This window comes from Microcaecilia unicolor, chromosome 3 (genome assembly GCF_901765095.1).
Source record: "Microcaecilia unicolor chromosome 3, aMicUni1.1, whole genome shotgun sequence".
Taxonomy (NCBI): domain Eukaryota; kingdom Metazoa; phylum Chordata; class Amphibia; order Gymnophiona; family Siphonopidae; genus Microcaecilia; species Microcaecilia unicolor.
Window position 1 is genome coordinate 15,223,162 of NC_044033.1, and position 23,524 is coordinate 15,246,685.

A 23,524-nucleotide genomic window follows, 5' to 3' on the forward strand; every position below is an offset into this window, starting at 1 on the left:
GCAGTCACCCTCAGCCCCAACTCATTGGAGGTTGGCTACCAGTACACAACACAGGGCTAAATGTAAAACTCTGTCTGATCTTCAAGGCCCTCGAAGGAAATGGACCAGAGTCCTTGAAGACCAGGATCTCCCTCTATGAAACTTGAAGAGTGCTGAGGTCCTTCCATGGAGTATCCCTAACCACACCCTCTCCAAAGGACATCACACGATGTGACGACAACGGCCAGCGAGCCTTCTCTGAAGTAGCCCCCACACTCTGGAATGCACTCCCTGAAAGGCTCTGCTGAATGCAATACTACCTCTACTTCAGGAAGCAGGTGAAAGCTTGGCTCTTCTTCCAAGACTTTGATGGAAGAAGCAACTAACTAGCTAGTCACACAAACAACTAACACTAGCTGCAGAACTGTAACTTATCCACTGTCACAGATCATTTTCATGCACCTTTCTGAATACACAAGCAATTTTTCCCTTAAGTCAGTTAACCTTATTCTCTAACTCCTGTTACTCTGTCTTACCTCTCTATATGTTCCTTCTCTGCCTACAACATATACTGTCTATTACAATGTTTTAATGTGCATTGTGTTGGCATCGTAATATAGAAACATGACGGCAGATAAAGGCCATATGACCCATCCAGTCTGCCCATCCTCTGTAACCCCTAATTCTTCCTGTTCCTAAGTGATCCCACATGCTTATCCCATGCCTTTTAAAATTCTGGAAGTCCTTGACTCCATAACCTCCACCGGGAGGCCACTCCACGCCTCCACCACCCTTTCTGTGAAATAATACTTCCTTAGGTTACTCCTAAGCCTATTCCCTCTTAACTTTGTCGTATGCCCCCTAATTCCGGAGCTCTCCTTCATTTGGAAAAGGGCTCTCTTCCTGTACATAAATGCCCTTGAGATATTTAAACGTCTCTATCATGTCTCCTCTCTCCCTCCTCTCTTCCAGCGTATACATGTTGAGATTCATAAGCCTGTCCCTATAATTTTTGCATTCAAGACCACTTACTAATTTCATAGCCGCCCTCTGGACTGACTCCATCCTGTTTATATCTTTCCGTAGGTGCGGTCTCCAGAACTGCACGCAGTACTCCAAATGGGGCCTCACTAGAGACTTATACAACGGCACTATCACCTCCTTTTGTAGGTAGTATATTCTCAAAAATCAAAAATACTGAAGAGCAAAAAACAATATAATAACACAAAATTTGCTCTCAGTGACCCAACAGTGACCCTGGACTATTGAGGTTTCTTTTCTTTAGTATATTATTGTCTGCAATCCCTTGAGTTACTGTTGGGTCATTGAGAGCAAATTTTGTGTTATTAAGTAGTATATTATGCCATAATGTGTACACTTACTGAAATATTTTCTTCTGCTGTAATTGTCTATTAACTAAGTCCGGATTATTCTTGCCGTACAACGCCCTGGGTGAATTTCCTAAACAATGCAGCAACTAAATTCTAATAAATAAATAAATAAAATAAGCATCACCCCGACACCTACTATCACTCCTAACTCAATGTCCTCTACATTCCTAGACATAACCATCACCCTGTGCCCTCTAAATCCACAGTAATAACCTTCCCCTTTCCCCCTCTATCACTCCTCACTTTGTGTCCTCTACACCCCCATCAATAAACATCACCCCACCCCTCCTATCACCTCTCGTCCCATATCCTCTACACCTGCAATAGTAACCATCACCATTTCTCCTGCTATCACTCCTTACTCTATTTCCGTTACACCTCCAGTAATAACCATCACCTTGCCCCCTCCGGTCTTCTCTTCCCCCGTTGGTAACCATTACCACCCTCCTATCATCCCTCACTCCATGTGCCCTACATCCTCCCTGATAATCATCGCTCTGCCCCTCCTATCACTCCCCACCCCGTGCCCTCTACATCCCCAGGACTATCACCCTGCCTCCCTCTATCAGTTTTCACCTTCCATTCTTTATATCCTCAATAATAACCGTTCCACTGCCCCCTCCTGCCGTCTAAACCTCTCAATAATAAACACTGCACTGTCCCTCGTATCATGCCTCACCCCATTTCCTCTACATCCCCAATAATAACCATCACGTTGCCCCCCTCTTACCTCTTCTCACTCCATGTCCGTTACTATCACTCTGCCCCTCCTATCAGTCTTCACCCCATGTCCTCTACTTACAGAACACTAACCGTGAATTGGTCAATCAACGGAGAAGAGGTTCAGGTGTCAGTTGGATTTGACCATCTGAAGAAGTGAGGCTGAGACCATGGGGGCCCAAGGGGTAACACTAATAAAAGACTGGAGTAAAGGCTGAGTGATACTTAGAAGCATGCTTTGACCTGAGCTCCCAGTAATTGTTGGCACAGGTCAGAAGGATCCCTCTTGACTTTGCCATTGTATCTTCAGGGACTGGAAGGACATATACGTCATTATAATGCTGATGCCGCAAATGATCATTTCACTCACATAAGTTCAGACAGTACCACAGTGGGGGTACCAGCCACATCTCTGTGATATCTGTCAGAAATGGACAACCTGTTCTAGCTCTATTTAAAGGTGGAGGTGGTGGCCTTTACCACGTGAGAACCACTATGGCACTCTCATCCTAAGGAGGGATGAGGGGAGCAGTGGCGTAGCCAAGGGTGGGCTTGGATGGGCCCAGGCCCACCCACTTTGGGCTCAGGCCCACCCAGTAGCAGCACACCTATGATGTGACTGGCAAGGATCCCCAAGCCCCACCAGCCAAAAACTCCCAACAACTGTCCCTCCTGCATACCAGCCTTCCTTCTGATGTATTCCCGCCTATGTGGGAACAGGAAGTTGCATCAGAGGGAAGACTGTGGGGCCAACATGAGCAGTGTATGTTAGTTGCTGCTCACTGCCGGTGAAAATCTGATATTTAAAAGGTATGCTGGGTAGGGGGGATGTTTGAGAGACCATATGGCATGCAGGCAAGAGAGTGAGAGACCAAATCACTTGTGGTACAGGGCGGCGTTCTTCTGCCCACCCATCTTGGGCCCAGGCCCACCCAAATGTGGGTGTCTGGCTACGCCCCTGGAGGGGAGAGACACATAAAAATGAGTTTTAACAGTAGCAGATGAAAAATCCCAGACAAGAAGGGCCCAAAGAAAGAAATACAACTTAAACACGTGAACATATAAGGAAGGAAAAGGGTGTTGGCCAAAAGGTACAACTCAGCCAATCAAAAAATGACAGATCATATATTTGTCAGTTTGTGATGAATAACAGCCTAAGTAACATAACTCCTTTGCCTTGTACAGCACTGTGTACACTAACTATTCTTCATAAGAAGCTAGAATAAGTGTCAGCTCTCTGCTGGTAGGTATAATTTCTTTATAAGACAAAGAGCCGTGAATGTCTCCATTCTCTACACTAACAGTGGGATTCCAGTGGAACAGACAACAAGGGGTTAACTAATGAGGTATTTTTGTCTCTTTTTCCAAAGTGGTGGAGCCCCACACAGGCCTGGCACTGGGTACAGCAGCCAGTGTCCCGCAGCTGAACCTTGACTGGTAGGCCTCATCCTGATGCAAAGCCTGCCACTTTCCAAGTCTCATCTGCCTTCCTGATCCCTCGACTGGTCCAGCTGATCTTCTAACTTGGTGATGCTGTTCTCCACTGTCATTCGGCTTGTCTTGTGCCATTTCAGCTGGAAGATCTTTTCCATCAGTTCTGTGCCAAGGTTGAAGACCAGCCCCAGCCAGGCCAAGCCAAAGATGATCCATATGGCAGCTAGGCTGCGGTACACTGAGATGTAGTGCTTGTTGGGGTCCGTTCCTGAAAGGAAAGACGAAGATGTAGCCTTGGACACAGTCCACTTAAAGCACACTTAGACAAATAATTACACTACAGAGAGGACATGGGTAGAAGGAGCCACAAATCATCTGAAGTTGCCTTGATGACCAGCACCTCCCAATTCCACACAGTGACGGAGGAGGCTGAATACAGCTGGTCTTTCTATGTAACTTTGTAAGTCTATGGGCGTTGAAAATGAGTGCCATTACTTTATAAATTTATACCTCATTTCACTGTTTGGAGCACACCACCCTTGGCATCTCTGGTTTGCATCAGAAGTAATAGAGGGTGAAAATGACTTGCCCATCTACCCTGGTTTTCAGCCCACTGCTCCAAAGATGCCAACCAGCTTATTTTCGAAGGAGAAGGGCGCCCATATTGGTATAATTGAAAGCCGATTTTGGCCATCCTCAACTGTTTTCCATCGCAGGGACGGCCAAAGATAAAGGGGGCGTGTCGGCAGTGTACCGAAGGTGGGATGGGGGCGTGGTTAAGAGATGGCCATCCTCGGCCGATAATGGAAAAAAGAAGGGCGGCCCTGACGAGCGAAATCGGTATAATCGAAAGCTGATTTTGGCCTGGTTCAACTGCTTTCTGTCGTGGAGCTGCCGAAACATCAAGGGGGCGTGTCGGCAGGGTAGTGAAGGTGGGACGGAGGTAGGATGGGGGCGTGCTCACGAGATGGCCGGCTTCGCATGGTAATGGAAAAAAAAAAAGCCAGGCTTGACGAGCATTTCGCCGGCTTTACTTGGTACCTTTTTTTTCACAACTAAGCTTCAAAAAGGGGTCCCAACTGACCAAATGACCACCGGAGGGAAACGGGCCAGTGGTCACCAACCCCCTCCCACCCAAAAACAAAACAAAAAAAACACCTTTTTTGCCAGCCTCTATGCCAGCCTCAAATGTCATACCCAGCTCCCTGATAGCAGTATGCAAGTCCTTGGGTGGGTGCAGTGCACTTCAGACAGGTGGACCCAGGACCATCCTCCCCCCCCCACCTGTTCCACTTGTGGTGGTAAATGGGAGCCCTCCAAAACCCACCCAAAACCCACTGTACCCACATGTAGGTGCCCCCCTTCACCCCTTAGGGCTATGGTAATGGTGTAGAGTTGTGGGAAGTGGGTTGGGGGGGGGGGGTTGAGGGGCTAAACAACCAAGGTAAGGGAGCTATGCACCTGGGAGCATATAGTATGCACGCACGCGGCATGGGCCGACGCAGGCAGGCTGCAGCGTCTGTGCGTGTGCCAGCCAGCCTGCCTTCTGATCAGCTGATTATCCGCCTTCCGCCACCGCCATAACCCCAATGACGAGGCTGCAGTGACTGTGCGTGTGCCAGCAGCCAGCGCCGCCAGCCAGCCTTAGCGGTAACCGTCTGTGTCCCATATCGTGAAGCCAAAGCACTAAACTATATGCTAGGGATCAGCTGCGAAAACAGCGGTGTCGCAAGTTATAACGATAATTTGGCAATGCATTTACACTAGTGACTGACTGGCACGATGGTTCCTGTGAGTTAGTGAAAAACTGCTTTAACTGTACTAGGTCCTGGTGTGTTTGTGCCTGGGCTGGGCTGGCTGACTTGCCATTTGATTGGTTTCTGCAAAGGAGGCTGTTGTTGGTAGGCCTTAAGTTTTGGGGGCTTGAGTTGTGTGTTATCAGAGGTAGCCAAATGGCTGATTGGAAGCCCTACAGAAGACCTGAGTTTGACTGCCAGCTCAGGTGTTCAACTCCTGGGACTGGCTGGGAGACCCTTTGCCGCTTCAAAGTTGCTGTTAACAGTTCAAGCGGTAGCCTCGCGAGACTTCCATTGAAGTCTTGCACAGGGGGGCGGGGAAGGGGTGAGGAAGGGGTGTGACAGGGGGGCGGGGTATGTGTCCTTTTTTTTTCTTAGGGCAAATATGGTAACGCTATGCTGACTGGCTTGTTAAGAATGCGAACAGATTTGCACGGGCAGTTTCAGTCACACTATATAGAATCCGGGAATTAGCGACAATATTCTGTCTCGCTAACTAGGCTCTTGTGCAGATAAAGTTAGGACAGCAAAAAGGCAGATTTAACTCTACCGGGGAGTTATCCAAATGCTGCAGTGGCATACCAAGGAGGGGGGGAGGCGGTGGGTGCGGTCCACCCCGGGTGCACGCTGCTGGGGGGGGGGGTGCCGCGCCCCTGTCCGCTACGTTCATTCTGTGCTCCCTCTGCCCCAGAACAGGTTACTTCCTGTTCCAGGGCAGAGGGAGCATGGAAACGAACGAAGCGGACAGGCGCGCGGCACCCCCCCCCCAGCGGCGTGCACCCGGGGGGGGGGGTTCTTTCGCCGGGGGTTGTCCTTTCGCCGGGAGGGTGGAGTGCATCAGCGATCCGCCCCAGGTGTTAGCTCCCTTAGGAACGCCACTGAAATGCTGGTCTGTACCCCGAAAAGCACCGGTGGCCACTTTATACCCAAGTACTCAGCGCTGGCACTGAATAAACCCCAGCGGCTGGCGTTTAAAAATACATTGACCACTGTGGGCTGAATATCGGGGCAAACGTTTAAAGCGGGGCTGTACCGAACACTCATATTTGATTCGATTCGGCCCTGAATAGTGATTTTAAAAATTCAAATATGAATAGTCCAGGGCTCTACTGTGCTGAATCCTACTGAAATAAACATTTCATCTCTGATTTCACGTTGCTTCTTTTATTATTGGTTACTAGTAAAAGAGGCCCGTTTCTGAGCAAATGAAACAGGCGCTAGCAAGGTTTCCGTCGGCAACACCCCTCCCCGCCAACCCCTTCATTGTTGTGGCATTGCTCCGCCCTCAACATCATGACGTTTGACATGAGGGCAGGGCCCGTAGCGATTTCCCCCCCCCCCCACCTCCCTGCCAACCCCTTCGTTGTTCTGCCCTTGCTCCGCCCTCGAGGGCGGGGCCCGTAGCGATTTCCCACCCACCCCCGCCTCCCTGCCTCCCTCCTTGCCAACCCCTTCGTTGTTCTGCCATTGCTCCGCCCTCGAGGGCGGGACCCGGAGCGATTTTGGTGGCTTCACCACCACGAACCTTCGAACCTTTTTGAGGGAAGTCAGGGCTTGGCTTCACTGACGTTACTGTCTTCAGAACATTGAGGGTGAGTTTTATATATATAGATGTTAAAGCTGAATGCCCTTTATTCATATTTGGTATTTGTATTCGACTGAATAATGTTTTTCATTATTCGGATATGGCCAAATAGTAAAAGCTCTAGTGACATACATGGATTGTCAAAGCTGGCAGTTATACATATTTTCAGCAGCAGTATTGATATCACTTTTAACATTAGGGCTCGTGAATCGATTTTTTTTTACTCTTTCAGAAAGTACAAAGACTAGGGGAAAGTCAATTAAGTTACATGGAAATACTTTTAAAACAAATAGGAAGAGATATTTTTTCACTCAAAGAATGGAGGATGTGGTAACAGTGATTAGTGTATCTAAGTTTTTTAAAAGGTTTGGACAAGTTCCTGGAGGAAAAGTCCATAGTCTGCTATTGAGATGGACATGGGGAAGCCACTGCCTGACCCGGGATTGGTAGCAAAGAATGTTGCTACTAATTGGTTTTCTGCCAGGTACTTACGACCCGGATTTGCCGCTGTTGGAAATAGGATACTGGGTTATATGGACCATTGGTCTTACCCAGTATGACTATTCTTATGTTCTTATGTAAGTTATGCATTTAAAATTTAAAAGGTAGCTGCAACTCTTAAGCTTTTTTTTTATTTCTCTTCATGAAAAATCTTAGAGGACGAGGTGGCTTTGATAGGTGCATTTGTTAAATAGTGTGCAAGATCCCGAATTCATCCCCAGCATCCACTGCAGTGAGAAATTCCAAAGCTTTGCTTTCACATCCCTCTTTTTATCTCATTTCTCTTTTCTCTTCTGTTCTCAGAAGGTAATACACGAGCTCAGGTCCCAGTTCTTTTACCTATCACATAGTCGCCAAACCCGATGGTGCTGAGGGAGATGAAGGCAAAGTAGAAACCCTCGCCATAGCTCCATCCTTCCACATAACTGAAGATCATTGGGGGGAAGATGAGGAAGAGCAGAGTACCAGCCACCAGGAAGAAGGTCATAGTAAGCGCCTGTACAACCTGGAAATGAAGGAGAGAAAGAAAGATCTGCTCAGATGCAGAGAATGCACGGAACACAACCTAACCCAAGGTTTCTTAACCCAGTCCTCAAGGAACCTCCATTGTACGCAAATGCATCTCATGCGTATTCATTGTGGGTATCTTGAAAACCAGACTGACTTGGCGTAGGGTTACCATATGTCTGGATTTACCCGAACATGTCCTCTTTTTGAGGACATGTCCGGGCAACCAGGCGGGTTTTGCCAATCTGCCCGTTTGTCCAGAAATCCGGACAAATGGGCAGATTGGTAGCTTCCCCTCCCCTTACTTACTACTGCCCTGGTGGCCTAGTGACCTCTTCCGCCTTCAGGGCAGGAAAGAGCCTCCTCTTTCCTGCCCGGAGCGCTGCCCTGCATGCATCCTTCCTGTTGGTGATCTTGATGCCGATTCAAAATGGCCACCGAGAGTTGCAGTGACCTCGCAAGACTTCAACTCTCGGCGGCCATTTTGAATCGGCGCCGAGATCACCAACAGGAAGGATGCATGCAGGGCAGCGCTCCGGGCAGGAAAGAGGGGGCTCTTTCCTGCCCCGAAGAGGTCACTAGACCACCAGGGCAGTAGTAAGGTAAGGGGAGGGGGGTGACGGGGAGGGGAAGTGACGGGGTGTGTGACGGGGGGGGGGGAATGTGAGAGGGGGCAGAGTGAGTGTGTTGCAGGGGGCGGAGCGAGGGCATGGCAGGGGGCGGGGTGTGAAGGGGCGTGGTATGTGTCCTCCTTTTTGGGGGGCAAAATATGGTAACCCTAGCTTGGCGTTCCCCGGGTACTGGGTAGAGAAACGCTGAACAAACCCCAGACTACCTATAGTAGAACCTTGGCATTCGCTCTAAGCCCTTGAGGTCCACCAACGGGTCAGGTTTTCAGGATAACTCTAATGAATATGCATATAATAATATTATAACAACCGTTTGTAATGCAAAAAAATATATTTTTAAATTTTTATCAAAATATTGTCACTTTTCAGATCAAGTCAACTGTTAACTTGTAAATGATGAATTCCCTCTCGGGTTAATTTTTCAATAGGCAATCGAATAACCACATTAGGACCCGACATGATCATGTTTCGCTATAAACAAGCGTCTTCAGGGCATAGCCGCTGAAAGGGGGGGCAGGGGGGACAAAATTCCCCGGGCCTGGACCTCCATGGGGGGGTCCGGCACCGCAGTCCCACCCACCGTCTGTCATTGACCATCTGCCCCCTGCATTGAAATTGCAGTCTCACCTCCGTGAAAGCAGCGCTGCAGGCAGCAGAGCGCCTCCCTTCGGCCCTCCTTCCCTCCCTGTGTCCCGCCCTTGTCTGATGTAACTTCTGCGAGGGCGGGACACAAGGAGGAAAGAAGGGAGTCGTTCTGCTGCCTGCAGCGCTGCTTTTACAGAGGTGAGACTGCAATTTCAATGCAGGGGGCCTGGCCCGGTGGCGGACGGAGAGGGGGGGAGCGACGGCGACCTCGGGGGGGGGGGGGGGGGGAGCAGTGGCTGCGGCAACCTCAGGGGGGGAGCGGTGGCAACCTTGGGGGTAGAGGGGGGAGTGGTGGTGGCGAGGGCGGCAGGGGCGGCAGGGGTGGGGCCCCAGGGGCAGCCTTGCCCCGGGCCTGGCCCAGTCTCTCAGCGGCCCTCCTTCAGGGGTCTTGTGTTTTCAAGTAATTACTTGCCAGCTCTTCAAGGTGGTCAGGTACTTGACAACCAGCAATGTGCTCATGAAACCGCCCATAAGGATGCTCACACATGCGAGTACCAGCATGCTCCTTTTAGTGAAACTGAACACGCTCAATTTCACTAAAAGGAGCATGCAGGGCGTGAGGAGAAGAATGAGCAGGGCAGGCAACACAGCGGCGCCGAGATCGGCGCTAGATGAAGGCTTCAGCGCCAAGGTATTAAATTGCGGCAGCGAGGTGGCGGTAAGGCAGCGGGGGCGGAGACGGGGTGGTAGACAAAAATATACCCTCCCACCTCGGGCTCTGGCCCCTCCCGCCGCAAGGTCTGGCTACGCCCCTGCTTAGGAATAAGAGTAGAAAGATGCTGTATGTTTGAATATTTGAGGTTAGAAGCTGCCGCTTCTAGCAGAGATGTGTGATGGAGGCAGCATTAGAATGTCACTCTGAAAGCGGCCTATTCATCGCTCATCCTACTGCCGTGCACAGGCTCTCTGCTAGGGAACAAGGCTATGGATTTTGACTGTGCATACCATAGAGTGGCCAGGCCGCTGCAGACATCTCTCCAGCCTAACCAAGTACATGTTGAGTGCTTTACCCAGCTGTTTCAGGAATGCCAGGTTAAGGGGAATCCCGCCCAGGGCGTAGAAAACACAGAAGGCCTGGCCAGCAATGGTGCTTGGGGACAGGTTCCCGTAACCTGCAGAAAAAGAAAAAAAGGAGATGTTTTGTGCAGCAGAAACGGTAGTATTCTGTGCAGAGAGACCTAAAAGCCACAATCCATCAACAAATCTGTTATCTTCAAACAAAACAGGAGCCTGTTCACACTCTCGTGCTGGCTTTTGGCTAAAGAATGTATCCATCATCATGGGCATGGCTTTTACCTGAGAGCAGGCACCAGGCAGGGGTGAGGAGGGGGTGCCTATCCTAGCCCTCTGGAAGTCCTGCTTTTTTAAACAGAAGTGGTAGCTGAATCTGAGCAGGTCTCGGGGAGCAGCAGCTGAACATGAGGCTCTTACCAATGGTTGTAACCACAGTTCCTGCGAAGAAGAGAGCATTGCTGAAGTCCCAGTTGCTGGGATTGGTAGAATTTCCTTTTGGGTTCACCCCTTTCTCCCAGGCTTCCATGATGATCTAGAGGAGAAAAAGAAGGGTGAAAGCCACGCATCATACCTGGAGTAGCATAACACAATGTAGTCCCTTGGGAGAAGCAGCACCGCCACCAACCAGCATGCTTAAATAGCTGAGCTCCATCCACCTCATCCTCCTTGGCTGTTAGATTAGCAGCAGGTGGGCAGCATGAAGACATAATAAGCAAACCCTCCTAGCCTCTGTGGTTGCTCCAACACACCCTTCTTTGTCCTGCTTATAAAGAAACACATGCCAGGGGGAAAGAGCAGCTGAGGGAACAGGAAGCATGCAATGAAGCTACAGAGTAGTACATTTAAAACAAATCAGAGAAAATATTTCTTCACTCAATGTGTAAGTAAACTCTGGAATTCATTGCCAGAGAATGTGGTAAAAGCAGTTAGCTTAGCGGGGTTTAAAAAAAAAGGTTTGGCTAACTTCCTAAAATAAAAAGTCCATAAGACATTATTAAGATGGACTTGGGGAAAATCCACTGCTTATTTCTAGGATAAGCAGCATAAAATATATTGTACTGTTTTGGGATCTTGCCAGATACTTGTAACTTGGATTGGCCACTGTTGGAAACATGATGCTGGGCTTGATGGACCTTCGTTTGTATGGCAACGCTTATGTTCTTTACATCCCCGGCAGTGGAGTACCAAGGGGGGGGGGCGGTGGGGGCGGTTCGCTCCGGGTGCACGCCGCTGGGGGCGTGCCGTGGCACGCGCCTGTCGCCCTGTCTCCGAGTTCACATGTGTTCACTGCTCCCTCTGCCCGGGAACAAGTTACTTCCTGTTCCGGGGCAGAAGGAGCAGTGAACACATGTGAACCCGGAGCCGACAGGGCGAGAGGTGCGCGCCGTGGCCCCCCCCAGCGGCGTGCACCCGGGAGGGTGTCATTTCGCTGGGGGGGGGGCGCCACGCTGCACACGGGGGGGGGGGGGCGCATCGGCGATCCGCCCCGGGTGTCAGCCAGCGTCGGAACGCCACTGATCCCCGGGTGTTGATTAGTGGGTTTCACTGAAGATTTGATAACCTAAAGGGTTCTAGATGGGGAAGGATAACTGCAATCTTGTCTTCTAGAACTGGGAAGGAGCAGGAAAGGAGAAAGGTTGTCTTGTGTTCCTGAGTGTTTCTGGAGCTGTAGAGGAAGGAAGCCTGTCTCCTGTATCTAGCATCCAGTAGTGGATGCAGAAGACCTTGCAGAGAAGTTCCTACAGTCCAGTGATGTAGTCTTCCTAACTGATCCAGCAGTGTGGGGAGAGGAAAGGAGAGGAGAGAGCTGCCTGACCAACCATTACTTTATCCAAGCGTCTAAAGAAGGAGAGCTAGAAAGGAGTTACAAAGAAAGATTCAAGTATTTGGAGTAACAGGTACCAAAAAAGGGTCCTTGGGGAATTGAGGAGTGCAAAGAGAGGGAAGAAGTGTGCCACAGAGGGGTGTAAAAACTGCATCTAAACCTGTTACCATATGCAGAGTTTGATCTGAAGAAACATTTTTTTTTTTTTTTTACTAAGTACTTTTATTCTGGAAGAGCACCGTTGCGTCTGAAGTGTCTCCGTAAACTAGTGATGGTATATGTGGAAACCCCCTAGAAATGCTCAATTAGTGAAATGAAGAGCTGCCTAGGTACGGGAGGGTTCATGAGGGTGCTGTAAGTCTGGGGGAGGAAGGTACAGCCTACTCCCCAGACACTTGGGTCCCGGAGGACTGTCAACCAGAGGGAGAAAACCAAGGGGCCTGGGTTCTCAGGTGTTGTAGACGAGGCCTTTCCTTTCCATGTGGAGAGAAGGGGTCTCTCCAGTTGCCCTCAGGACTGGGTCAATAAGAGACTCATTAGAGTCCAAGAGTCTGAGGGTCCTTATGTCTCAGGGATGGAAGCCTGGTCCTGGAGCCTTGTTCTCTAACAAAATACTGATGTATTTTTGTATGTGAAAAGGAAGAAGGGACAGTGGGAGATCCCAGTTTGTTTCAGTGAGGGCTTGAAGAAATGGAGGAGCAGCCCGGTGATTAGACTAGTGGACTCAGAACCAGGGAAGCCAGGGCTCAAATCCAGTGCTGGAAAAGGTGCAGCGAAGGGCGACTAAAATGATAGCGGGGATGGGACGACTTCCCTATGAAGAAAGACTAAGGAGGCTAGGGCTATTCAGCTTGGAGAAGAGACGGCTGAGGGGAGACATGATAGAGGTAATGAGTGGAGTGGAACAGGTGGATGTGAAGCATCTGTTCATGCTTTCCAAAAATACTAGGACTAGGGGGCATGCGATTAAACTACAGTGTAGTAAATTTAAAACAAATCGGAGAAAATTTTTCTTCACCCAACGTGTAATTAAACTCTGGAATTCATTGCCGGAAAATGTGGTGAAGGCGGTTAGCTTAGCAGAGTTTAAAAAGGGGTTGGACGGTTTCCTAAAGGACGAGTCCATAAACCGCTACTAAACGGACTTGGAAAAATCCAAAATCCCAGGAATAACATGTATAGAATGTTTGTACGTTTGGGAAGCTTGCCAGGTGCCCTTGGCCTGGATTGGCCGCTTTCGTGGACAAGATGCTGGGCTCGATGGGCCCTTGGTCTTTTCCCAGTATGGCATTACTTATGTACTTATGCTCCACATTACATTGGACAAGTCACTTAACCCTCCATTGCCTGTGAGGTTGTAAGCTCTCCATGGACACTACTGAAAAGGCATCAGCTAACTCCTAATTCCTTCAATCATCTTGAGTACTCCCTGAAAGAAACTTGAGCCTCCCACTTGCACTTTTTCTCCTACCCGGTGGAAAACTGAAGAAAGTTCACAGAATTCATGCCAAAGCCTTATTGGAGATCAGTATCTCAGGACCAGGCTCTTTATGGGTGAGATTTAGAGACGCTCAGCAACTTGGACATTGTTCTGATGGGTCTCCTACTTACTCACTCTGTCTCACTGGAGAGTTGCCCTGTTTTCAACTGGAAAGGAAGAGTCTCCTGTCTTCCCCTCCTTAGAGCATGCTAAGAGCACATCCCCCTTGGCTGTCTCCCTCTGGTTGAGAACTATCCTTGACTCAGCCGCATCCTCTTTTTATAATCGTGCCCCGTCCTCAGGAATGAGCAACACCTCCCTCTGTTTTATCTCACTTCCAGTGAACCCTCCTTGACCTGGAAAATTTCTCCTCTTAAATATCTAGCTGAAAGATTATCTTGGTGGAGACCTGGGATCGCTGTATATGAAATTCAGTCACTTTTGGTTCCCTGTGTATGGGCACTTTGAAACGCAGGGCAACAGAATGTCCTGTACTTGCTTAAGCAGGACAATGGATAATCTCCTTAAAAACAGGCCTGTCCTGTATAAAGTAGGACACCTGACCACACCATGTGTATCATGTTCACTAGATATGCTATCCCTAGTGTATATATTACACACAGAATCCAATGATGGCCTCAGTGGCTGAGGGAGGGGGAGGAAGGATACACTGTTCCACAGAAAAGTTCCAAGAATCTGCTAGGCAAGGAACTTCACTGCAGTGAATGAAGCCAATCTTCTCTTTGTAGCCCCCCCCCCCCTCGAGGCACACAGCGTGTATTTAGATTTTGCTCACACCCTTTTTGGTAGCAGCTCAAGGTGATTTATTTGCCCCATCCCTGGAAGGTTCACAAGCTAATTTTATACCTGAGGCAATGGACAGTTAAGTGACTTGTCCAAGATCACAAGGAGCAGTGGTGGGATTTGAACCAGGCACCCCAGAATAGCAAGCCTGATGCTCTAACCACTAAGCTACTCCTCCACTCCATACAGTGACATGTCCCAGAGGTCTGTGAAACCCTATTCTTTAAGCCCCTGATGGGATGGCCACAAGGAATTTTTTTATCTGGCAAAAAAAGCAACACTGGGCCTTCAAGACTGAGACAACAGGAGTGATTTATTGATAAGTGACCCGACACGGGCCGTGTTTCGGCATGAAACAACACCTGCCTCAGGGGTCATGGTTAGGTTGTAAGTGGTTTGTAATGTGTACCTGTCCAATATTTCCAAAGAAAGATGGGAAAAATCTTTAAGGCCAAGCTCGCCTGTCTCAAAGGACAGCCACGATATAGAGTCGCTGGACATGGGTGGGAGGGGAAAGAGGATAAATCGCTGGACATAGAGGGGAGGGCAGGGGAGAGAGGAGAATTGCTGGACATGGATGGATGGAGGGGGCAGGTGAGATAGGAGAATTGCTGGATATGGATGGAGGAAAGGGCAGGGGAGAGAGGAGAGTTGCACACAGATGGAGGGGAAGGGAGAGAGGAGAGAGGAGAAATGCTGGACATGGATGGAGGGGAGGGAAGACAGAGGAAGGAGGTGCACATGGATTGAGGGGAGAGAGGAGACATACTGGACATGGATGGAGGGAGGTAGAGGAAAATTGCTGGACATGGATGGAGGAAAGGGAAGAGAAAAGAAGGAGATGCATATGGATGGAGGGAAGGGAAGAAAGAGGAAGGAGATGCATGCTGATGGAGATGAGGGAAAGGGAAAAGAGGAGAAAAACTGCACATGGATGGATGGATGGGAGAGAGGAGAAATTCTGGACATGGATGGAGGGGAGGGAAGAGAAGAGAGAGGAAGTGAGATAAACATGGATGGAGGGGAGGAGAGAGGAGAAATCCTGGATGGAGAAAATAGGCAAAAGCTGGATCCACTCTATGCCTCCTCCAATCAAGTCCACGGAGGACCTCGCTTTTACCTATGGATGTATGGATGGAGTGGAGGAGTGGCCTAGTGGTTAGGGTGGTGGACTTTGGTCCTGAGGAACTGAGTTCAATTCCCACTTCAGGCACAGGCAGCTCCTTGTGACTCTGGGCAAGTCACTTAACTCTCCATTGCCCCATGTAAGCCGCATTGAGCCTGCCATGAGTGGGAAAGCGTGGCGTACAAATGTAACAAAAAAAAAAATGAAGAGGAAAGTAAAGAAATAAATGGAAAGGAAGCCCTGGAAACAAGAGAAGAGTTAGAGAGCAGCAGATAGGGGACGGTGCATGTGTCCTCTTTTTTCTTAGGGCAACTATGGCAACCCCACACCAGGGCTTTGACAGCCCAGACCTGTCAAACCTCTTCTGCGGGAGGATTGTGCCTGGGCATGCTCTTGAGCGTATTCCCAGGCAAAATCCTCCCCTTAACGCTCCAAAAATTCCCACATGATCAACACTCCTTGGAATCACTGTGGATTGAAATTCCATGTGCAAAGGGGAAAAGGATAGTGATAGGAGTGTACTACCGTCCGCCTGGCCAGGACGAACAGACGGATGCGGAAATGTTAAAGGAAATCAGGGACGCAAACAAACTGGGCAACACAATAATAATGGGTGATTTCAATTACTCGCATATAGACTGGGTTAATGTAACATCTGTACACGCAAGGGACATAAGATTTCTTGATGAAATCAAGGACAGCTTCATGGAACAGCTAGTTCAGGAGCCGACAAGAGAAGGAAAAATACTAGACTTAGTCCTTAGTGGTGCTCATGATCTAGTGCAGGGGGTAACGATACGAGGGCCGCTTGATAACAGTGATCATAATATGATCGGTTTTGATATTGGCATTGAAGGAAGTGAAACTAGGAAATCAAGTACGCTAGCGTTTAACTATAGAAAAGGTGATTACGACAAAATGAGAAAAATGGTGAAAAAAAGACTGAAAGGAGCAGCTCGCAGAGTAAAAAACTTGCATCAGGCGTGGATGCTGTTTAAAAACACCATCCTGGAGGTTCAGGACAAATATATTCCACGTATTAGAAAAAAGGGAAAAAAGACTAAACGTCAGCCGGCGTGGCTAAACAGTAAGATAAAGGAAATCATTAGAGCCAAAAAACAATCCTTCAGAAAGTGGAGAAGAGAACCAACTGAAAGTAACAGGATAGATCATAAGGAATGCCAAGCCAAATGCAAAGCGGAGATAAGGAGGGCAAAAAAGGACTTTGAGAAGAAATTAGCGTTGGAAGCAAAAATACATAGTAAAAATTTTTTTAGATACATTAAAAGCAGGAAACCGGCCAAAGAGTCGGTTGGGCCGCTGGACGAAAATGGTGTTAAAGGGGCGATCAAGGAGGACAAAGCCGTAGCGGAGAAATTAAATGAATTCTTTGCTTCGGTCTTCACCGAGGAGGATTTGGGGGGGACACCGGTGCCGGAAAGAATATTTGAAGCGGGGGAGTCGGAGAAACTAAACAAATTCTCTGTAACCTTGGAGGATGTAATGGGTCAGTTCAGCAAGCTGAAGAGTAGTAAATCACCGGGACCTGATGGTATTCATCCCAGAGTATTAATAGAACTAAAAAATGAACTTGCGGAGCTACTGTTAGAAATATGCAATCTGTCCCTAAAATCGAGTGTAGTACCGGAAGACTGGAGGGTAGCCAATGTTACTCCGATTTTTAAGAAGGGTTCCAGAGGAGATCCGGGAAATTATAGACCGGTGAGTCTGACGTCGGTGCCGGGCAAGATGGTGGAGGCTATTATTAAGAATAAAATTGCAGAGCATATACAAAAACATGGACTGATGAGACAAAGTCAGCACGGATTTAGTGAAGGGAAGTCTTGCCTCACCAATCTAATGCATTTTTTTGAGGGGGTAAGCAAACATGTGGACAATGGGGAGCCGGTTGATATTGTATATCTGGATTTTCAGAAGGCGTTTGACTCCTGAAGAAATTGCAGAGTCATGGAATCGGAGGTAGGGTATTATTATGGATTAAGAACTGGTTGAAAGATAGGAAGCAGAGAGTAGGATTGCGTGGCCAGTATTCTCAGTGGAGGAGGGTAGTTAGTGGGGTCCCGCAGGGGTCTGTGCTGGGTCCGTTGCTTTTTAATGTATTTATAAATGACCTAGAGATGGGAATAACTAGTGAGGTAATTAAATTCGCCGATGACACAAAATTATTCAGGGTCGTCAAGTCGCAGGAGGAATGTGAACGATTACAGGAGGACCTTGCGAGACTGGGAGAATGGGCGTGCAAGTGGCAGATGAAGTTCAATGTTGACAAGTGCAAAGTGATGCATGTGGGTAAGAGGAACCCGAATTATAGCTACGTCTTGCAAGGTTCCGCGTTAGGAGTTACGGATCAAGAAAGGGATCTGGGTGTCGTCGTCGATGATACGCTGAAACCTTCTGCTCAGTGTGCTGCTGCGGCTAGGAAAGCGAATAGAATGTTGGGTGTTATTAGGAAGGGTATGGAGTCCAGGTGTGCGGATGTTATAATGCCGTTGTATCGCTCCATGGTGCGACCGCACCTGGAGTATTGTGTTCAGTACTGGTCTCCGTATCTCAAAAAAGATATAGTAGAATTGGAAAAGGTACAGCGAAGGGCGACGAAAATGATAGTGGGGATGGGACGACTTTCCTATGAAGAGAGGCTGAGAAGGCTAGGGCTTTTCAGCTTGGAGAAGAGACGGCTGAGGGGAGATATGATAGAAGTGTATAAAATAATGAGTGGAATGGATCGGGTGGATGTGAAGCGACTGTTCACGCTATCCAAAAATACTAGGACTAGAGGGCATGAGTTGAAGCTACAGTGTGGTAAATTTAAAACGAATCGGAGAAAATTTTTCTTCACCCAACGTGTAATTAGACTCTGGAATTCGTTGCCGGAGAACGTGGTACGGGCGGTTAGCTTGACGGAGTTTAAAAAGGGGTTAGATAGATTCCTAAAGGACAAGTCCATAGACCGCTATTAAATGGACTTGGAAAAATTCCGCATTTTTAGGTATAACTTGTCTGGAATGTTTTTACGTTTGGGGAGCGTGCCAGGTGCCCTTGACCTGGATTGGCCACTGTCGGTGACAGGATGCTGGGCTAGATGGACCTTTGGTCTTTCCCAGTATGGCACTACTTATGTACTTATGTACTATGACCACGCTTATATCTGCACGTCATTAGCGTTGATCATTAGGGGAATTCATTCCTTGCACTGTCTCAGCAGTATTTTTCCAAGCTGTTCGGAACAGCGTGGGGGTTCTAAGCATTGCGGCATGAGTTTTCAAAAATACCAAGTGCCTTGATGCACTCGTTAAATATCCGGTAATGCTCTGTAACATTTTGTTTTTGAACTGTTTGACAGGATTAGGTCACAAGCTCAGTGAAGAGATTCGTTTCCACCACAGGGACACACAGGGATGGTGCATGGGTAATGGGAACCCTAGGCAAACCTTGTGCAACCTACAATTCAATTTCAGGCCTCTAACCTGTCCTCCTCACCCAAGAATTCAATAATCAAACTCAACAATAATGACCATCCCACAGCAATCCTGCAGATACCATACTTTTATTAAATATTAAACTTTGCTGCTCTGAAGAAACTGCTGCCCTTTGTGACCTCCTGGTCTTGCCTAATGGTTAAGCCGGCCCGGAGAACTCATGCAGACTCCCACAGCCAGTGGAGAAGGGGGTCCTCGGTGCTTTAGAACCAAATGTCCTGTGCCACTGCCTGAAGATTTGCTGCCCTCTGGTGGTTGAATCCCAAAAGCTAACTGAAAATCCTTCAGTGACCCTGAATGGTGTCTCTGCATCTCAGATATTACTGTCCATTCCCCAGAGCCTCTGTGAGAGTGACAGATGACTTTCTGAGAGGTGAGGAGGAGGAGGAGGATTTACCAAAATGCACCTAGAACTATTCAGTTTCCTACCATAAGGGAGGGAAGGTTTCATATACTCGGCAGTGCTTCCCAGTCCTACAGTGATATGTTAGGGTCCCTAATTCTCTGCAGCATTCCCTCATAATGTAGCCTAGATGGAGATCCCACAGCCCCTTCAGTCCCCCCCCCCCCCCAGGCGATGCAACCATAATAATAAGATTTCCTGTTTAATTACATTTTCACTTTGAAAATGAAAAAAAATTGAATAATTTACCAATTCACATAGGGTCATTGTCGTACCACATAGCTTTCTGAAACCAGTTAAAAACACATTTGTTTTGGAAATACATAGGAGACAAATGAGGTTTTTTTTTGGCTCTGTGATAATACGGTGTTGGTGATATTGATTCTATTGTAAATTCATATAATGTCTGGTCTTCTTTTTATACTCTGCATAGAATTACTTGCTAGTATACCATATGCAGCATTAAAGAATTGAATTTTATTGTATTGTACAAAGAAGGAAGCACTGGGGTGCCTCACCCTCAGATAATATATTCCATTGACATTTATACAGTAAGGCCCCTACTTAACCCCATCCTCAAACCTCATGCCACCCATACCCAATCCACAGTCACTCCTGCCTCACCAGCTTCATATTCCTAGATAGTGCCAGCAGGGCAGGAGAGGTCAGGGATCACTTCTGCCCCCCTTAGATCATAGGACATGGTAAGACACAGGGCGCTGTGGTTCTGAAGAGGCCCAGGGGATCTAGAGAAGGAGAGTAGGGGAAACCAGAGGCACAGCACTGATGGAGCAATGTCTTAGAAGGACTGAACTCAGCACACAATATTAATTTTTGCTTTAACTGAATTCATTTTCTAGCTAATTTTAATTTGATATAAATGATAAGACATAATCCAGAATATAAACAAAGCCCTTCCCGGAATTGTAAGTGCCCCCCTGCCTAAGCAGTCTGCGAACATCCCACATTTCCTCCAGCACTCCCCAATACAAGTGCGCCATGCGCAGGCTGCTCTTACCTGTACAAACTGTTCCAGAGCTGGCCCATCCAAGCAAGTGTAATTTTGCAGGAATTTGAGCTTGCCCACCTTGAACTGGTTCCTTGATTCAGCCTCTGCCTGTTTCTCCAGTAGCTGGAACACCATTGCGCCCAGAAAGAGATACAAAAAATAACCCAGGACCAGTGCTAAGGCCCAGCCGGTCTGCCTGTCACACAGCAGAAAGCGGGACATGCTGCTTTTAAGCAAACACCGAATGCAGTGCGACAAGTAAAGCCCTGCTTCTCGGGAATGATCTACTCTGACATTGTCGGATCGCTCCCGACCACCTACAGCAGTGATGGCGACCCTATAGAGCTCATGCTTCCTAGGATCACCTAAATTCGAGTCTACGGCTACTAAAGATACAGACTTCCAGGCTCACTGGCAGCCAGCGGCTTGGCAGTTCTGCAAAGCTGGTACCTCATAGCACTTGTGTCCAGCAGGATGCCACATCTCTGTTCCAGAGTTAATGAGATTCATCCTTGCTAATAACTTTGTGGTGCGGAATCCTAATAGGAAGAGTTCTTCCGTTACCAACAGGTTGACAGCCTCACCATATTTTCTTCAATCTGTAGAGCTGGATGGGTTTTTGTTAGTGGAACAGAAGAAGCTGTATCATCCACTCAGCCTCAGAAATCCATAAAATAATAAAGATTTAAATCACTGAGAGAGGTCCTCCTGCGCTGAATCCGTCAGTCCGAGCAAATCACTGGACAGGGAAATGGTCTCTTCCCTCTGTGTTAGGTCCTGATTTTTTGCTAATGAGCTCTTGGGAGCATCTTTACATAGCGGGCTAATGGAAAGATCTTCCCATCCTTGCTGGCAGAACGTCATGCAAGCTGCTCCCCCTGTTAAATCCAAATGAACAGGTGGAAAGACACAGGTTAATCTTTAGCTAAAATGGCAGCACAGAGTCAAGTTTGGACTGATGAGCTGTGTGTTCCCTAATGAGAGGGGCACTTACTTTAATATTTAATCCTATAGGAAAAAAAAATTGCTTAGTGATGTTAGCAGAAATACGTTTGGACAAAATGTGCTTAAGTAAAATAGGAGTTTGTCTGATAATGATTAAAGATGTCAACTGCCCCAATATTTTCAGGATCGACTGAACACATAAACTGTTACTTCTAATTAGGGGAACTAACAGGGAATGAGAGCTACAGGTCCAGGCATGAGAAGGGATAAAATTAGAACTGGGTGAACCCGGCCTGAAAAACGGAGTCAGTTAATGCTGGTGGTCACTATCTCAAAAAAAAAAGATATAGTGGAATTAGAAAAGGGTCAAAGAAGAGCGACCAAAATGATAAAGGGGATGGAGCTCCTCTCGTATGAGGAAAGGCTAAAGAGATTAGGGCTCTTCAGTTTGGAAAACAGATGGCTGAGGGGGCATATGACTGAGGTCTACAAAATCCTGAGTGGCGTAGAATAGGTAAAAGTGAATCAATTTTTCACTCTTTCAATGTAGAGGAGTGTGGTAGCCGTGTTAGTCCACTCTTAAGGTTATCAATAGAAATCAAACAAAATAAAACATGGAAAAGAAAATAAGATGATACCTTTTTTATTGGACATAACTTAATACATTTCTTGATTAGCTTTCAAAGGTTGCCCTTCTTCGTCAGATCGGAAATAAGCAAATGTGCTAGCTGACAGTGTATATAAGTGAAAACATTCAAGCATTACTATGACAGTCTGACAGGGTGGGAGGATGGGGTTGGGTCGGAGGTATGCATGGGGACATCAAAGCTTATCATTGATATTCTAACAGGATGGGTGTGGATAGGTGAGGGGTGGGGTGATCAACAGAGACATACAGCTTTATGGTTTATAATGGGCTAGGAACCCCAGGTCCTTGTTAAGTCCTTTCTGTTGGGTGTTAAAATATTCAATCATTCTGACTTCAAAGGTCTTACATTCTTGTATGGTTACAAAGACTAGGGGACACTCGATGAAGTTACATGGAAATACTTTTAAAACAAACAGGAGGAAATATTTTTTTTCCTCAAAGAATAGTTAAGCTCTGGAACTCGCTGCCGGAGGATGTGGTAACAGCGGTTATCATATCTGGATTTTTAAAATGTTTGGACAAGTTCCTGGAGGAAATGTCCATAGTCTGTAATTGAGATAGACATGGGGGAAGCCACTGCTTGTCCCCTGGGATCAGTAGCATAGAATCTTGCTACTATTTAGGATTCTGCCAGGTACTTGTGACCTGGATTGGCCACTGGTGGAAGCAGGATATTGGGCTAGATGGACCATTGGTCTGACCCAGTATGGCTACTCTTATGTTCTTAGGAGATACTGTACTGCTACCTTCATGCTACACACTCTATATGAGGTCTATAAAATACTGAGTGGAACGGGTAGATGTGAATTGCTTGTTTACTCTTTCCAAAAATACTTGGACAAGGGGGCATGCAATGAAGCTACTAAGTACTAAGTAGTAAAGTTAAAACAAATTGAAGAAAATATAGGGGTCAGGAGTTAAAAGAAGCCTAGAGTTATATGGCTGATCTCATAGACCTACCAACCAGAAACACAATTAGAACATCACGAACATACCTAAATCTTCACCACCCTAGCTGCAAGGGACTCAAGTACAAATCAGTTTACAGATCCAGCTTCTCCTATATAAGCACGCAACTATGGATCGCATTACCAAAAGCCATAAAGACAACGCAGGATCACCTCAACTTCCGGAAATCACTAAAGACCAATCTGTTCGAAAAGGCATAACCTACTGATCCAACTTAAGTAACTGAACTCAGCAACACAACGAAGCCATAACCTGCAATGAACAATATATCAATCTTGATTCTGTAATGTTCTGTAACAACATCACTCTGTATTTGTTTCATCACCGGAGGTGGCTAACACCTCACGGTACTATGTAAGCCACATTGAGCCTGCAAAGAGGTGGGAAAATGTGGGGTACAAATGCAACAAATAAATAAATAAATGTGAGTTAGGGGCAGGGGTGTGCTGGTAAATTTTTAACAACAGGCTCTTTCTCCGGACGTAGCCAGCTCTGCAGTTGGAAGGGCCAGGGGTGGCCGGGGGTGAGGATGGGGTGGGGGAACAACACTTGCCTCTCTCTCCTCCCTCCCTTCGTGCGGGCACGCTAGGCATACTATGCTGGCAGCCAATAA

General features: G+C 47.5%; 1 protein-coding gene across 1 annotated transcript; it reads right to left on the minus strand.

Moving 5' to 3' along the window:
- Window positions 1–3,441: 3,441 nt before the first annotated feature.
- LOC115467387 (potassium channel subfamily K member 16-like) lies at window positions 3,442–20,570 on the minus strand. The gene is made up of 5 exons (XM_030199259.1): window positions 20,358–20,570; window positions 10,619–10,733; window positions 10,133–10,299; window positions 7,746–7,911; window positions 3,442–3,792 (listed from the first exon to the last, which is right to left on the minus strand). The coding sequence occupies exons 1-5, from the start codon at window positions 20,568–20,570 to the stop codon at window positions 3,569–3,571; spliced, it is 885 nt and encodes a 294-aa protein (XP_030055119.1). The 3' UTR covers window positions 3,442–3,568.
- Between the last annotated feature and the right edge of the window lie 2,954 nt (window positions 20,571–23,524).